This window comes from Merops nubicus, unplaced genomic scaffold (genome assembly GCF_000691845.1).
Source record: "Merops nubicus isolate BGI_N331 unplaced genomic scaffold, ASM69184v1 scaffold5975, whole genome shotgun sequence".
NCBI lineage: Eukaryota > Metazoa > Chordata > Aves > Coraciiformes > Meropidae > Merops > Merops nubicus.
This window is the reverse complement of record NW_008607535.1, coordinates 43,322-61,074: the sequence shown is the minus strand read 5'-3', so window position 1 is coordinate 61,074 and position 17,753 is coordinate 43,322. Positions and strand designations below refer to the sequence as shown.

Sequence of the window (17,753 nt, the reverse complement as noted above, 5' to 3'; positions counted from 1 at the left end):
CCTTCTTTGCTTCCTAAACTGTTAGGCACTGAGAGGAACGATGACCTGTGTAAGCTGGAGTAGTCTGCCCTGATTGCAGCCAGCCTTTCCAAAGGAGCCTGAAGTGTGCAGGCACTGCATTTGCAGGACAAGCTCGATGGTGGTGGCAGCTCCCTGTAGCTAAAGAAACCCTGAGCAGTTTGGAGGGCAGGACTGGCAGTCTAAGCTGAGGCTGCAGTGTTAGCAACTTTAATTAGGGGGGGAGTCATGTGAAGGGGCTGATTGCCTTTCCGCCACATATGGGTACAGTGACTTATTTCCTTTACAAAGGAGCTCTCAGGATTTATTTGCCAGCGTGCAGGTGTTCAGTAAGTGTGGGAGGTGGTAGAGGCAGGTCCTTTCACTACGGCAGCTTTCTCAAACACAGTCTCCGTGCTATGCCAGGCCTTTTCAGTCAGCAGACGTTTGAACAAAAATACCCAGCAGCATAATCCATGCAGTGAAGCTGCCATAGTAAATAAGCAGGTGGGAATCAGCTTTTGAGAAAGGCCATGCTGTTCATTGTTACTTTGTTGTGCTAAATATGGAGAAGCAGAAATGGGGCACGAGGGAAAGGGAGACGGAGGCAAAGATCAAGTCTGACTGATTTTTCAACGGAGTATAATTTAAGAGGCATATTTAGAAACTCAGCAATACTACTTTGGGGAGAACTTCAACTGCTCCATGCTGCTGTTAATGTGGTATTTCATTCAGCGCAACAGCTGTGCACCAGATGCTGCACGTTGCAAGAAATATCGTTTTCATCTCAACCACTTGCTTTCAGGGCGACACAGCTTTGGCGACTGAAGCAAGTGTAATTTCTCTGACAGCCTCCTAGAAAGAAAAGAAAACCATCTGGTTTGCATCAGAGCTGCTAGGAGTGGGGAACTGTTGGGGGTGTCAGTAGTCAAGGGAAGGAAAGAGAACTTCGGGCTACATGAAGTTGGTGAAGGAAGAGGAACCCCTCAGAAAATGGAGATGTTGCTCGTACAGTATTGCACTGCCTTGAGTGGTGGATGGCCTCGGTATAGGCACATTTCAGTATTTGAAATGGCAGTCTTGCTTTACTGGAGCAAGCACATGGTTTAATGGGAATAAAATCACTGATTAATCATGTGCTTACTTGGAGAGTGTCAGCGAAGAGCCACAGTTTGGTAATTAAATATTTGATCCTCGTGTACCTCGTGAAATGCTCAGCTTTCACCAGACTGTCGTAGAGAGCTGACGGTTTCTGGCCACGGGGAGTGTTTGGTAGCCTGGACAGTGGGGATTGTGCCTGTGTATCGGGCCTCGAGGTGGCTGCAGCTGAGACCTGACTCAAGCCTCTCCCTCTGTGGAGCAGAGCCTAGTTAGGACATGTCTACACTGCACTGGCTTGTGGTGGCAAATAAACCCAAGCTGGTACATCCAGATGGTGGAGCGTCACCCCACAACAGTAACTCATGTCCTTAAAATTCTCTATGTGTCACTACAGTACTGCATGTAAGGTAGTAAGTGCTTGCCTTCAATGAGACGAGGTAGCAGTAGGTGAGGTGGCTGCACTACACTCCATGTTGGGTGCTGATGTGCTCTGCACTCCTCTGCTTTCCTACCTCAGAGTCCAGCACACAGTGACTAAGCAGCTTGTGGCTGTACACTGGTGGCAGAGCTCATGTATTCCCAAATCTTTGGAATGGTGGCTCTCTCTTTGATCATGAAACGTGATGTCACTTGAAACATGTCTGTGCAAGGGAAGCTGCACAGTGAGCTCACCCATCAAACAGATCCTCACCCTTCCCAGCTAGCATCTGTATTCTGAAGGAGCAGAGCAGGGAAACCTGAGGTAAATGTGAAGTAGGCATTTAACAGCTCCTTGAACTTGGTGATGAACTTGGGCTTTTGAGCCTCTGCATGATCCTTTTCTGCAATGGCTAAGTAGATCCACCATGTTGTTCTGACCCAAAGCAAGAGATTCCCAGCCGTTCTGAGAGTTATCGCCAGGCCGGTGTCAAAGGGAATCGGACGTACAGTGATTATTAGTGCAAGGCAGTTCAGAACCATAAAGATTAAATACTGGAGATAAAAGCTGGATGAACCCTGCCATTACTGAACGCTAAAGGTGATGTAGTTCATGGTACTTGAGGTATTTGTGGTACTTCGGCCAGTTGCCATTTCTGGTGCCTGACTGGTCTAAAACTGATCGAAAGTAACATAGAAAGGCATAAAAAATAGATTCAGCATCTGTATAAAGCACTGCACAAGTGGCTAGGCACAAACTTCTTAGCCTACCTCAAACTGACATCTGTTACATCTACTGTAGCATGTCAACATGATCCATGAATAACCCCAGTTGTTACTGCAAAGTGTGCCTGACACCTGAGATTCCACAGCATAAGGATGATTTACTGTGAGAGGTTTTGGTGGGCTTTTCTTCCCTAATGGAAGGAGAAGCAAGATAATAAACAGCAAGATGTTGCATGCTTTTCAAACTGAGGGAAGGCACGACTGCATTACTATAGGGTTATTATAATGAATTGGCATCTGACTTAAATTTCTCTTTTTTTACTATAAAAAACAAAACAAAACCAAACCACATACACACACACACAAAAAAAAAAAAAACAAAGACCAAAAACCCCGAACCTGAAAAACATATTCAGTCTTTATATTTGGAAGAAGAATGTTCGTAGCATAGAAAGAATTTCTCAAGCAGTGAAAAGGTATTACAAATCTATCAATTCCCTGGCAGGCCTTTCCCTTCCCATCTCATGAACCTGAATGGCCTTTGGATTAAGCTCAGTGAAAGAGAACAGGTCAGCACCCCAGCACCAGGTTCCCTCTGACTTCTCATGTTGCAAGAAGAGCTCAGAGCTTTGGCTGGCGTCCATGACCATTACTGATGGTGAAGGAGTAGGGAATGACCATCTAGGGCATTCTATTTAAATTTTCCCACCAGACATAAGTATTTTGGTTTGCTTTGAAAGTAGAGGGATCCGCTTTGTAACCATTGTGCATCTGGTGCACAGGAATCCAGGTCTGATCAGTAATTAACTTGTAGGGCTAAAGACTTATAAATCTACTTTGGCTGAGTTATCTCTAACTTGGATTAGTGTGGGTGAAACTGGTATGACTTCTTGTAGAGGAAAGAAAGCAAAGCAGCCTTTGGCTTTTGAGTCTTAAAGAAAGAGATGTACATATGAGAAGGTGGGAGTTGTATTTTGGGGCTGTAGACACTCTCCAGAGCATTGTGTGGACAATGGCCAGTACAAGATAGTTCAGGAGAAGGAGAGAGTGTTCTGCAGGAGGCATTTGTGAGGTGAACTGCTGCACTGTACACACAGTTATTTGCAGCTGGATCTCTACACACTGAACTTTGAAGCACAAGATTTAATATCCCTTCCAGAATATTTATCGTGTCTTGGCTATTCTTTTTAAGCACTAGAATTTCCCTTCCTTTTTCTGTAGCCTATAGCCTTCTTCTTGTGGCCATCACATAGAAATGAGATCTACAGCCTGACTGCAAGGTTTTGGAGAAAAGTCCATCTTTAGTCACATTCAATATTGTTTTTATCATGAGACATGACAATCAGAAGGCTATGACTTGTGTTACCTTGATCGTTAGTTATTTTCAGTATTTTACCATATGACCTCCTACCTTTGTCTCCAATGGAAACAAAGCTAAGCTTTAGAAGTTCTTCCCATTTTTTTCTTGGCCTTTAATCATTGTTATCACCCTTCTCAGAGCATCATTTTACCCCTTGAGAGGACTGAGCAGCACTGGACATGGCATTTGGTCTTTAATTGTAACATTACACAACAGTACTGAGTCTCCCATCTTGTTCATCTCTCTTCACACATCTGGGCACTTATATGCATTCTTCAGACTGCCTTGTAGATTACACTTCAGTTTTTCTTGCCCTCAGTTAATTCCTAGAAAGAAGTAAGAGGCAGTAGAACAGGCCAACTTCATAAATCTTTATCTAATACTAGCAAGTCATTAGGCCTGTGAGTAAAGTCTCCATCTGTTCCCAAAGAAACCACAGCATTTTCTACACTGTGTCAGCATCTACTATAATATTTCCGCTCTCAGACATTTCTTGAGTTTTCTCCAAAGGTCCCATATGTCTGCCTCTTCCTTTTTCTCTCCAAAGAAAAGCAAGGAAAATATGCAACATGCAAACAAAAACTAGAATGGCAGCAACTCCTTCAGGAAGCTGTGCCTTCTGCATCATGGGCCAAAACTGATCCATTTTGGGAAAGAGGCCTAAAATAAGAGCAGACTACTAGATTTCTACAAGGCAACATGGCTTAGTAGTAAGGGTAGCATAGCAGCTTCCAGCACTGCTCCTTACTGTATCTTTGTCCTTTTCAGGCGACAGTTTCCTCCTAACGGTCTGGCACATTAACATCTATCCCGACCTAGATAGATTTCAGTTTATATTTCACCTGGTAAATATGTGTGAACTCCAAGGGACCTAAAGGGGACCAAACTAACCAGCTCTTGCAAGCCTGGCACAGGCAAACTCACCTTGAGGATCCTGTGTGTTTTGCCTCAGCAAGATTGAAAGGCTCACAAATCATTACTGTTACTCTGCTGCTCTGACTGTTGCTAATATAATGACGTACTAAAGGGTTTAAATGAAAATTGCTTAGCTGGCTAGGAAAGAAAAAGGGAGGGAGGGAGGGAGCTTGTGGGAGAAACACTTTTGAAACATTTTTGAAAATGCCAACTGGCTTTGCTTTGTTTGGAGCTGGTCAAGCAGAACAGTGGCACTGAGCAGCTAATCAGTAGCTCCTACTCCCCCGGAGAACAGCCAGCTCCCTTCACACTTGGCACCAGCACAGCACAGATGAATACCCTTGTGTTTGCTTATTCCCTTGGCAGAAGTGAAAGAGTACGAGCCCCCGTTCGGCTCCAAAGTGCGAGAACACCCCTGCGTGGAAAGCATGAAGGACAATGTCCTAAGAGACAGAGGGCGGCCGGAGATCCCCAGCTCATGGCTTAACCATCAGGTAAGAGCACCACCTGCGAGCAGCTGGGAGCTGAACGACTGCCCGAAGCGTGAGCCTTAACTCAGTGCCATGCCCAACAGCCTGGACCTCTCTTTTGCACAGATTAGAGTTCTGTCACACAGTGACACCGGTGCTGCCCATAGTTCAGACACCACAGTGCTCTGCACTGTGCTTTTCCCAAAGACCTGGGGTTTCTGCTGCCCACCAGCGTAATCTAAAAGTGATCAAAATAAAAAGATTGGAAACGTGAAACCCGACAATCATCCAGCGAGCCACTGAGTAATTAGGGCCTTTAAGCACAGGGCATGCAGGCTCTGAAAAGTCAAAGAGAACATGGGCCCCTTCAGCAGAGAAAATAAATCTCTGTACTTCATCACGGAGAGCAGTCATAGTTGTATCCCAGCTGTTGACAGGTTTCAGAAAATAGGAAATGAGTCTTCAGCAAGCCAGCCTGGTTTTATTCAGGTTTCTCATCAGCAGTGTGTTTCCCTTGCATGTGGTAAAGCACACTGTGAGCTTTCCCTGCTTAGGGACACCCTGGTTGTGCTGCCCAGGCAATAGTACATTTCTCAGTTGATGAAGCTGAATGGAAACAAGCCAAAGGCATGCATTTCTCCACCTTGAGCAATTTTATCAGTAGAGAGAAAATGGGAATCCTGTCAGAAAAGAAGTGAAGCTTGGTCGATCCACTTGTCAACGGAATATGTTGAATGGTCTTTACAGACAAAAAGAAAGCATCGTGAACGTTTATGAAAACCCAGGCAAGCAAGATCAGCTCGTGGTTCCATCAGGAGCAATGTAACACTCCCTTTTTCATTCCAATTGAGATGTTAAAATCATAGTTTAACACCTACTTAAGAAAGGGCAAGTGAGTGGCCAGAATCAGTCATCTTTCCAGTCAAGAACAATTGATCTGCCATCTGACGACTATGGCAGCCCCTTCCTGAACCAGAGGAACTTGCTTCTTATGTATCTGTGATGAGAAGGGGCCTTTAACTGAGCAGGAAAGCTGTACTTTAAGGGACACTTGGATATCTGATATTACTAGTACTAAAAAGCCCTTGACATTTTTAGGAGCCATAGATAACAACTGTCTTCTAAATGACAAGTTGAGCTGGGAAGGAGAGATTATACTAATGCTCATCTTTACAGAAAATAACTGACTGCAGAAATTTTGTAAAAATTGTGGATGATCTAGTAAAAGGGATCATCAGTTGACTACAGTTGTTTCTTTTCCATGAAGGTAAAATAAAGTCCAAACTGATAATACAAATGTGGTACTTTAGAAAAGCCCAATTAACAAAACAGAAAAGAATCCTGATTCAAATCATCTGCGGGGGTGGGGGGGGGAGTAGTAGAAAAGGCTTAAAATTAGAAACAGTGTGAGGGCATTTCTTGGAATATTCAAAAGACATGTTCTCAAGTGAAAAAAATAAAGAAGGGTAGAGAGCTGATTAGGGGAACATGAGAACAACAGGAAGGTCTGTGGTCAGCAGACTTGAGGATATTATCGGAGTTGTCTCAAGACCAAAAGGAAATCTAACTTAGTACCAATCTGTTGCTGGATGTGAAAGAGAGATACTGCTTATGCTAATGCAAAGCCTGAAGTGGTCAGCAAACATTTCTGTTCTGCATTTGAGAAGAGTCAGATGATGTACATATAATAGGAGGTGATGAAGGCCCCTAAAAGGAAAAGTCACTGGTACTTAAAACAGACCTGGGAAAGTGTTAGGTGGCCCAGACTCTCATCTGTGTTCTGGACAGGGCCACTCCTGCAGGTGTGGTGGTGGAGCACTGGGTTGTAAGGCAGCAGAAATGGGACATGCTGGTGGATATGCCTTGGAGAGAAGCGTCCAGGAGCTTGTTTCCTGCACAGCCAGTTGTAGTGGCAGGCAGAGGTGTGCTGGCATGCCCAGGGTAGCTGGGCAGGGGAGCACTGGGCTTAGCATCCCTGTGGTGCTCAGGCACGGGGAAGGCCTGCAGCTGCTTTTGTGGTGGCAAGCCTGAGTGGAAGGCTGCAGCTCACAGTAGATCTGTAAGATGCACTGTGAACTTAGCCATATCTGTGTTTAGTAGCAAGTAAAATGACCAGAGGTTTGGACCTAGGTGTCCTGCACTGGACTTCAGAGCCTTTGTCCCTCTGTCAAACACAGACCTCTGGCTACTCCCAGAACAGAGCACCCCACTGACAAGGAGGACCATGCTCTCTGTGCTTGTGTGTCACCAGGATGGGCATAGCCAGCTCCAGCAGGGTTCAGCTAGGAGTCTAACGCAGGAAATGGACGTCTGATAACGTACTCACAGGACATTTAATGAAAGTGGATTTAATTCTCTTCATCTGAATCGCTTCAGTGTTTCACATTGTGCTATCTAAAATGCAGTGTCACATCAGCTTCTGCAAGGCTGTGACAGTTTGCAGCAGCTGAGGAGCTGCTTTGAACTCCACAGAAGTTGTTTTTACCGTAACAGCTCTTCCATATTCATTTCCTTCCTCTGCAGTCATGTTTTTGTAATGAACTCATTATTCATCGTGATAAAATTCTGGAGTAAATTTACATATTACAGTTTTTCCCCCCCCTTAATGAGATTTATTGCACTATTGATTTCAAGTTAATGTTTAATATTTAATTTAATTTAATGCTTGTAATTTCAATGCCAGCAGAAAACTAATGTTATTTGTATACAGACAATAACATTCTGCTATTAACATTGACATCAGTCAACATCACCAATTAGGTAAATTATGCAATTAATGCAGTGTTATTTTTTTTAAATAAGAAGTTTAAGATAAATCCTACTTAATGGTCTTTTAGTGTCATAAAGCAAAGCACACAATTTCCTGGCAAATACTTCATGTTTATAAAATGCATTACAGAGATGCAACTGGTTTTTGCTCCTGTAAACATGTGCATCAGCATTGAAATGAAGGTTAAATAGTTACATCTGTGAATGACATGTGTTTAAGTGTTTGTGGGACTGTTGCCCATATTTGTGTATAGATTTAGTTAGCCTGCAAGGAATTCATAAAGGGCTGATGTAGGGCCTAATATTGCTGGCAGAATTTTATTCAAAAAGCTCAAGACAGAATTCAGGCGCATAAATTCAGGCGTGGGTTGAGCAGGAAGACACATTATCCAAGAATTCTGATCCTATTTATAAAACAAAACTAAACAACACAACCCTACTTGACTCTGTAGCACCAGTCCAGAGCAGTATTTTTCTTGTTATAAAGTACCAGATCATATGCCCAGAAATGACAGCACCAGCTAAAGTGCTGAAAATATCATAGTGGGGCTTCTTTTAAAAAAGAGGAAAAGCGTGTCCCCGTGGCGGTAGCAGCAGAGCCCACAGAGCACCTCCAGGACACATGCGAGTAACCCCTGAACTTCAGAGGGCACTAACGCAACTTTGGCACGCGGGCTTCAGCAGTGACTAGCCCTGCCCGGGCTGCTCTCTCTGTGCTCTCTGCAGGGCATCCAGATGGTGTGTGAGACCCTGATGGAGTGCTGGGATCACGACCCGGAGGCCCGGCTGACGGCACAGTGCGTCGCGGAGCGCTTCAGCGAGCTCAGGCACCACGACAAGCTCTCGGGGAGAAGCTGTTCAGAGGAGAAGATTCCCGAAGATGGCTCTGTGACCACGGCCAAGTAGCGTGCACCTGAGAGCTCCAAAACAGAGGGAAGATGCTCCTGGACACATTCACCTTGGCAAAGGAAGAAGTCTCAGTCAGTGCCTTGACTTGCTTCCTGGAGGACTGAGGCTGTCACTACTCCCTTTAGGCTCTGCCTCCAGACAGGGAGAAGTATTCATGGGAACTAAAAGCTGGGGAGTAGGTGTCATACCCTAGCGTAGGCTGCCGGCATCGTGTCATGGGAGGAGCTATGTATGGTAGCACTTCCTCAGGAAATGAGATTTGGAAATAGCAAATAACATTATGCACTTTATTAATGCCTGTATATAACAATGAAGTTGCTATTTTTTTATATATATATATATATACACACACATATATAGATATAAAATGTGTGTGTATATATATATCTCTATATATATCTCTATATATCTATAAACAGCCATGCTCTGAAAAAAAGAGTTTTTTTTTAAAAATGTGCTTCCAGGAGATAACCGGTGCATTAGAGATCCCTCCTCCTTAGGAAGGGGTATGGGGACACTGGCATAGCACGGCACCAGCAATTGTGCACTAAGCGCTCTGCCAAAAAGCCAGGAATAATATGCAATAAGAAGATGGTTTCAGTGTTTGTGTTGCAACTGCCTGGCTGTGGCTCTGCAGTTCACAGCTGCAGGAGCAGTCTCATGGCAGGCAGGCCAGTTTGGTTTTGCAGTTGTACCTATACAGTCCTGTTTGCAGCACATTTTGGAAGGATCAGGGATGCCTTTGCCCTCTCACCTTAACCCCAGCATCCTCATGGTGTCCCAGAATGAGAGTGCAAGGAGGTTTGGTTCCTCCCCTGTGTGTGTTTTGATACAGAGTTCATTAATGTTACATGTTTCTCGCTTTGAAATCATGCTGCTTGCAATCAGGTTGCAAAAACATCAGCAGGATGAGTTTTCTCCTCCTATTCTCACCCCCAAATCACACAAAACAAGGCAGGGCCAGCAATAAGCCAAGCAGATGTTTTATATTTACTGTGCAATTCTGAGTGCAGGCAGCGCTATTTTTTTCCCTTCCTTTTACCTTTATTATGTTGCTGTAAGAACAAACTTTTTTTTTACCATGTACAGTGTGTCTAATTGTTCGACACACCACAGTCTGACTCAGTTCCACATTTTCTAGAGAAAAGTAAGAGGTAACAGCTGGTGCTTTGCAAGAGGACCTTGGAGGTGAGGGAAAGCTCCATAGCATTAGGTTAATGGCATATCCTGCCCTCAGCAGTGCTTGCATATGGAGCTGTCTTCAGCAAGCCAGCAATTAAAAGAAAAAAACTGCAGAGTCGAAGAAAAATTATTTATTCCAAAAAGATCCCTCAGACGTTGCTTACATTCTTTCAGTTCTCCAAAATGTTTAAGACAGTTGATATCACACTGGACCTGTGTAAATGTCAGCAATGTGTTTAATAACTGGTAACAATTTTGTCTTCAGGAGTTTTGCAGTGATTTTTCCACTTTTTTCTTCCCCACGGCATGTGAGCAGACCTTGGAAATTGGCTGTTCAGCCGTCACAGAGCAGTCCTGCATAGGTGTATCTGGTGGAATTCATTGAACACCTTTGACAGCTGGATGTTGATACTTCTCTAGAAGACATTGCCATGTCAGTCAATAGGAATCATGCTTATTCAAATAGGAGTTAAGATTCATTATTTTATTTAAAATGGTTTTGTATCTGCTTTTTTTTTTTTTTCATTTTAACCAAACTGCTCAGAAAGTTTTAAACAGAGGTGGGCAAAACCTCAACTACTACAGTGGAATTTGGAGGATACTGTGTCACGTTTTATAGGGGAGGGGTCTGATGTTTGTAGAAGTGAGGGAGGCAGCAGAGGCATGTGCCCGCTGTGCTGTCCTCTAGCAACATGCTGCCTGGAGGGGCCTGCACAGGGAATGTCACGGCCCCTTTCTCTTCCCCCATCAATGCTGAAGGTCAAGGAATGGTGTCCAGGAATTTCTGACAATACTGACATTTTTATGAGGTTTTTTTTTTTTTACTACTACATGTAAAGGAAAAAAATTAATTTTTTTTAAAGGAATATTTCACCTGTACATCATGTATGAAATAGGAATGTGAACAATATATACTCTTGTGTATCAGAAGTTTCAAGCACTTAACTTGCTTTGTAAACAGTTTTGGGGGTTTTTGGTCTGTTTTGTTTTGTATAAATCAAATGTTTATTGGAACAAATAAAATAACACTGACTCAACTTTGTCTTTTATTTCTTGAGCATTCAGAATAGGCTCTTCCTAAAATGAACTTCAACCTCAAATGATTCAGGCCCATTCATTCCCACCAGAAGCTTGAATGTCATGCACAGCGTGTACCATAGCCTTTGCCAGAAGAGAGCCAGAAGAGATTCATGTGCTTGTGCCTTGCAGCTACTGCTCTCCACTCAGAGCTTTTACCTTTTGAAGCTGATACCCCTCCTGTGAAAGACAAGCAGCACCACATAAACAGAGTGCATGGTACCTCCCTCTCCCCCCCTCAAATTCCCTCAATTGTGACTTCAGTTAAATCTAAGCCTTCACCCAAGATGCAGTCCACCAATGGCTGGTGTAGGCATCTGACACATTCCAGGTGTCACCAGCTTTTTCAGTGGTTGTATTTGTTGCCAGAACCACCACCAGAGCACACGCTTGGCTGCAGTGAATATCTTCTTTTGAACCTTCCAGTGAAGATTCCTCAAGCAGCCACCCAAGTGTCTTAGTTCATGAGTCAAGCGGAATTGCAGAACTGAGGGTGGCAGGGACCTCTGATCCAGGCACTGTGCTTGCTGGTTGTCAGATCCAGCTTCCTGTTCTAAATAGGCAGCTTAGATCAGGTTGCTCTTGTTGAACTTTGAGTATGTCCAATGCTATGATTTCACAGCCTCTCTGGGCACCTGGTGCTCTGAACAGAGCAACTTACATAGCTGAGGTCAGGTGTGGTGCAAATCCCTGCGGCCACATCTAGTCTGAAAATGGCAAAATGGGGGCCTTGTGAAGGTGCCCCCCTCAAGCAGACACCTGACAGTGACCAGTTCTCCCTTCAATCCAGCTACTCTGCCCCGTATTTCCAGACTATAAATCAAGCTGCACAGTGAGGATGTTCTGCAGCCAGCTGAAACCAGCTGCTTAGGGACACCATGGAGGGGTCTGCAAGGGAGCCTTGCTGCAGGTCTGCTGCTAAGGGTGCAGGCAGGAGAGGAACCCACCAGCTGCAAGGCAGCACTGCCAGCACCGGCCTTGCTGTAGCAGCTCTAACATCAGGGACGGTGGGAAGCGCTAGAGCCTCCCCCTGCCCAGCAAGCGTTAGTGGTGCAGCCTTCCTTTCTCCCCTCTTCCTTCAGCAAGGCCAGGTACGGGCAGCTCTTGGCTTCCCTACGGGCATGCAAAGCCTCACTGCCCACACCTCTGTGGTTTCCAGCAGAGCCCTGCCCAGCCCTAGGCAAGCCTGGCATCACTGTGGTCAGCCTCAGTGTTTGCTGGTGCACTGGTGGCAGTGGGCACGCCTCACCAGTCCACACTGCTGGCTGGATATTGGCAAAGATCTTCAAGCATGGACATCCTGTTTACACTGGCTCAAAGTCCAAGGCCTTTGGGCATCACAAGGCAAACAAGTGTTGCAAGACCAAATATAAAGTGTATTAAGAAAAAACAACAGGCAAACTCGACACACCTTTCAGTCCTGAAGTACACAATATCCTTGAAATAAAGTACTCTATATCTTAATATTTTTTCAGTTAAGGCTTTTGCCTCCCCTTTCTTGTCCTAAGTATGGTATTCAACATCTTTTTGGAAGCAGCTCTTAATTAGCATGTCAATCAGCATTTTATCAGCAGAGTACACAGCAAGGAGGCTCTAGCTGTGCAATGCAGAAGGAAATCCTTGGGTTTACTACTGAACCATGCAACAGTATCAACTGGATGGCAGTGGTTCCTGGTGCAGCTTGCCTCTGTGCTACCAGTTCACATAATTCTGAGCACAATGGGGTTTTCACCACCTTCTAGGATATTCCCAACTGGTACTGGAATTGACATGAATAATAAAAGAAGAAAAAATCATGACCCAGCTCCTGAAGGGAGAAAAAAAAAAGAAAAAGGAAGGCCCTAAGATATTGTTATTCTGAATGCTCCTGGAAAGAAACTAGACCACATGTGGACCACCTGCAATATTGTCCTTTTGTCAAGCCAGCTGTGCTGGAACCCAAGGGCTTTCTTTGCTTCCAGAGGAACACTGATTAATTTCTTTCCTCATCCTTAGCTCTTTCTCTCTCTCCTTGCTTGCTTGCTTGGGTTTTTTTTTGTTTTTTTTTTTTTTTTTGTTGGCATTATGTTTTTAATAAAGTGCTGCCTATGGCAATTTTTCCCTCCGGCCACAAAGAAGATGGAGTGAATTCTGTTCCAGACTGTCTGCTTCTTGTTCCTGAATGCTGTTTGGCTATGTTCATGCTGCTTATTACTTGGCAAACATTCATGTACTGTGTGCATGTTCAGAAGTCTCTTGCTGGGAGGGGGATGCCAAAAATTCTGGTCTCATCCTGGGTCAGTGTAAGTGATGCACTTCACTGCAGGATTTTGGTGTTTGGGGTTTTTTCCAAGCACATTTGTCCTACTGGGTTACATTTCCCCTCACGACCCACAAGACCCAGTTGGTCTGAGCCCATGGTTTCCCAGCCTGTCTGTTCGAACTCCGCTTCCTCACCATGCATGGACCTATTGGCAGCTCTCACCTATTTTTGGCCTCTGGCTGAAAGGCCTTGTTCATGGGCAGAAAGCTGAGGAGAAAGACAGTGATTTGTTGAAATACAGACAAATTGTGAGGCTCCAGGGACAATCGAGCCCAGGAAATATATTTAAAACTCTTGACTAATGAGTGCTTTAAGCACCATCTAATCACTTCATGAAGAGGCAGAGGCAAAAGGCAGCTCATAAATTATCTGCTGTGAATTATCTGCTCAGTTATAATGGTGATAAACCAATCTCTTCAGGCAGTTGCATATACATAGCTAAATTCTTTATAAAGAAAATGGTCACCTGATCAAGTCAGCATGATAAAACTCCCACTGCTGAAATATCTGTTTTGGAAATGTGCTGCCATGCAAAAGCAGATAGAGCAAAGATCCCTGGTATTTTTTCCCAGGTTAGCTGTCTGGTGTGCGTCACAATAGGACCACTCACAGCTGAAGACACCCCCTCTCTGCCTCCTCTGCTGCAGGAAGGCACTCCTGTGGAAGAAGCAGCAAAAAAGCATTTCACATTGCTCTCTTTTTTCATCCACCCACGGCCTCCAGCCCAGGCCACCACCCTCCCTCCCTGCTGCTTCACTCTCTTCCTGGGCACTCTTTCGGATGCCTGAGTGGGGCTGCACAGGGCCCTGCTCCCTGCCTCTGGATCAAGGTGCTGTTCTTTCCCTCATGAAAGCAGCTTAGTGTATTTGTGTTACAGAACAAGACTTGTATCACATATTGGGGGATGAAGCATTTTGCTCAGCTTTGCATGACCTCCTGAAGGGCACCTCATCACTGCTTCTGCCCAGGCTGGAGCCATGCTCTTCCTCTGGCCTCCTCCCTCCACCTCCATGGCCCCCTTCTCTCCCCAGCAGTGACCAGGAACCTGACCACCAGGGTCTGTCCTCCTCCAGAAATAGCACCTGAGTAAACCCACTGCATTGCACCTGTTTAATACACCTCCACATTGCTTATTTAGGGCAGAAGGAATGCAGAGGAAGCAAAGCCCAAAAGAAATACACATCATACGTGTTTCTAACCAGCTTGCAGAGAGATGGCAGCCAGGTCTCTGGCTAGGCCTGCTGGCTTTGTGCTCCATCGTGAGTGTTTGTGTGAGGCTCCTGGGACAAGGGATGTCTCCTTAGTTCTCCGAGGGAGAGGATGAGCACATCCTCATCCCCTCCTGGCACCCCCGGAGTGAAGCTTCCACCAGTTAGCCATGCACATGAGTGACTTTCATTACCCCCTGCCTTCACCCTCAACTCTCACTCCCATCCCATGAATCCCACCTCCTGAGCCAGGAATGCAAAGGGCCCTGCCACACTTTGAGCTGTGCTGCAGCAGGGTTTCCTGGAGCGTACAGCTCAGTCACCTGTCACCGTAACATAAGGACCTTTGAAATAGCCCATTTTTTTGCAGAGTGCCTCAACCACTGGCTGGCTACATGTGGGGTTTAAGGGAGTGCTTTATTTAGGATGAGCTAAGCTGACATGGGTTACAGGACATGTTATTAGAGCTGTATGATGAGCTACAGGAGTGGACCTCCCCAGCCCCCACCCTCTGCCCTGACAAAGCCCAAACGCAGAGCTTTCTGCCTCACAAAAAGACCCCCAGAAACAGACCTTTCTTCTGTTAGAAGTGTACCAGAGTCTTCACGCTTCAACCTTGCTGAAGACCATTTAAGGTTAGAAAATGTTTTACAGAAGGTATTGATTACATCTAATTCCTGCTTTCACTTGAAGGTGAAAACTGTCTTTCTAGTTCTCAAACAGAAGACAGTATAAACTTTTCCTGAGATAAACAACTGTCTGTCTTTGGCTGCAAGTGTTTAGCTCTTAAAGGCTAGTCTCTATCTGCTCTCTTCCTTGTACATGTATGTGAATGCTGAGAGGCTCTCTGCACTCAGCTAGCAAGTCTATGACTATCCAGTAAAAACAGATTATAAAAATATTGATATTAAATTGGGACTACATCATAGGGCAGTATATAAGAAATGCCTCACCAGACTCAGAAGCGCCAAGAGTTTTTGCTTCAGAGACTGAGATTAAAATATAAGGTCTACTCTGGACTCTTTCTGTGCATCATTGCAAAGATTGTTTGAGAATCATTTAAAGTAAACCACTCTTTTTTAAAAAAAAAAAGCACAGCCTTTTATACAGGGTATAGGAATGCCTGGAATGACAAAAACAGTGTTTCATCTTCGATCCAATGAAAGTGAACTAAAGGCTGTCAGAGAAAGGATCCAGTGAGAGAAAACACAAAGCCCATATGCTCACATCATCAAGAAAAATAGCTACACGGTGCTGCCACCAAGGAGAATTGTAACTTGCAGCACAGAGATTAAGAGACAGCATATTCAGGAGCAGCCCATCTGTAAGAGAGGCACTTAGCAAGTGAAAGATGATACCTGATGATACGTGAATCCAGCCTTATTTCTGGAAAGGTGAAATTCCCTCCTTCAGTGAAATTAAAGCCAGGGTACCAATTCTCTTCAACCAAGATACTCACTTTCCATAAACCAGCTGGTGCTCCTGGAGGCAGAAGTAAGCTATACTTTTAGTTAGCTAAAAGGTTTTGAACAAGACATAAATCTCATACCAAGACTTTTAATTTTCCAGTTTTTAAGCCTGATACACTTTTACACAGAGTTGCTCATGTGCTGTGGCTACATCCTCGTTTGCTCATCTATCCTCATGTGAGAAGCAGGAGCAATATTTCTGTAACATGACAACACCTCTGACGCTTCAGCTCCACCACTGAGGAGGGGTTTGCAGAAGCAACTTGCAGGGGATTGAACTGAAATTTTTCTTGTAATGCTTTGGATGGCATAACAAAATTCTCCTGTGTTTTAAGGCATAAAGGCCTCTCCCATTAAGCAGCAGGTTGTTTAGACTGAGTGATTCTGGAAGGGACATGCAAGCTTTATTAAATAAGGGGGGGAAATAAGGCGATTTCATTTTAACGTAGGAATGTTCACATTAATTTGCTTGCCTTGAAATAATTTCTAGAATGGTTGCTTTAAGAAACTAATCTTAACAAAGCCATAGGAAATGGAAAAACGAATTTAAATTAACTTACTTTGTCCATTTATAAATTGTTTAGGTTAATTACAGTAAATAAAACAGAATTTGGCCATACTTAAACACAGACTTTGCCCAAGTATAAACTGTTTATTATATCCGTGACACACAACCAGACAAAATTCATTCCTGCTCTGGGGAAGAGTCTAATTTGGTTTTATTAGCTCCAGAGGAAAACATTTTGGCAGAAGGAGGTTTGCTTTTCTATGTAAAACGTCCTCAAGGAAAAATCAAGAGACGCAGCAGTCTCACCATTTTCACCACATCAGCAGCTTAGCCTAAAACTGGCTCCTAGGGGCAGACAGGCCCTTCCCTGGTGGGAACGGTGCTGTGCAGGGAACCATGAGGGAGCCTGAGGCATAGTCAGACACCCTGGAGATGAGGCCTGCTCCAGGTGCTTTCATGGGCTGGCATCAAGACCTTCCCTTCATCCCACTGCGACGCCCACAGTGGCACTGCTGAGGTCAATAGGTTTGACCTCAGAGATTTTACCTATTAGGTGTGTGGATTATAGGTTGATTTTCAGTATGGACAATGTGCTTTTTCCACCAACATATGGCAGGTGCTCAATTTTGATTGCCACACGGCTTAGCTGGGCTGGAGCTCTGCGTTTTTGCACTACTTGCCCTGATGTGCAAAATCAATCACATTAGCTTTTAGAAATGATGGAAATTTATTTCATGGACAAATGCATGAAATAAGCTTTGGACACAGGGTCAGCCAGGTCAAATGATAGTGTTCATCTTTTTCCATCTCCTTTTCTCTGTGTGTGGCCAATGCATTAGCAATTGGAATGTATGAATGCTATAGAGAAAATCACTCCTCTTGCCATCATAGCAACATATTTCTTGCTTGAGCCACACAACTTGGCAATAATAAAATTATTAACTTAAGGATATTAAATGCTCTGATGAAGAACTTGTGTATGCTTGTGAGTCCATACTTTTTTGGTATACTTTATGGTAAGAATTGCATTTTTAAATAACTGCTTTAATTGTCTTCCAGGAGTAATTAAAATTAAATTGTAGGTATTGTGAGCTGCATGTAGTGCTTTCATTAAGACAATAATTACAGTGGAAGGAGCTCCTTTTTTTTTATTTTAATGTCTTATGCAAATATCTCCTATATGTTTGCCTTGTTAAGCTCAATACACTAGGACCAGAGCAATGTCTTTGTCTTCCAGTTTTAAAGAAACCAGACAAATTAAATATTGAGGTTAATCTTATGAAGGAAACCATAAAAACAAAACAAAACAAAAAAGGAATCCTTTCATGAGGAACCACACAACT

At 44.1% G+C, this 17,753-nt stretch overlaps 1 protein-coding gene across 1 annotated transcript in view; it reads left to right on the top strand.

The window, feature by feature from the left end:
• TGFBR2 (transforming growth factor, beta receptor II (70/80kDa)) overlaps positions 1–8,978 on the top strand; it is a 30,821-nt gene extending 21,843 nt beyond the window's left edge. The window contains exons 5-6 of the mRNA XM_008939969.1: positions 4,883–5,010; positions 8,482–8,978. Of these exons, the coding sequence (XP_008938217.1) occupies positions 4,883–5,010; positions 8,482–8,661 (308 nt within the window). The 3' untranslated portion in view covers positions 8,662–8,978. The remainder of the gene's footprint in view (positions 1–4,882; positions 5,011–8,481) is intronic.
• The last annotated feature ends 8,775 nt before the right edge of the window (positions 8,979–17,753 follow it).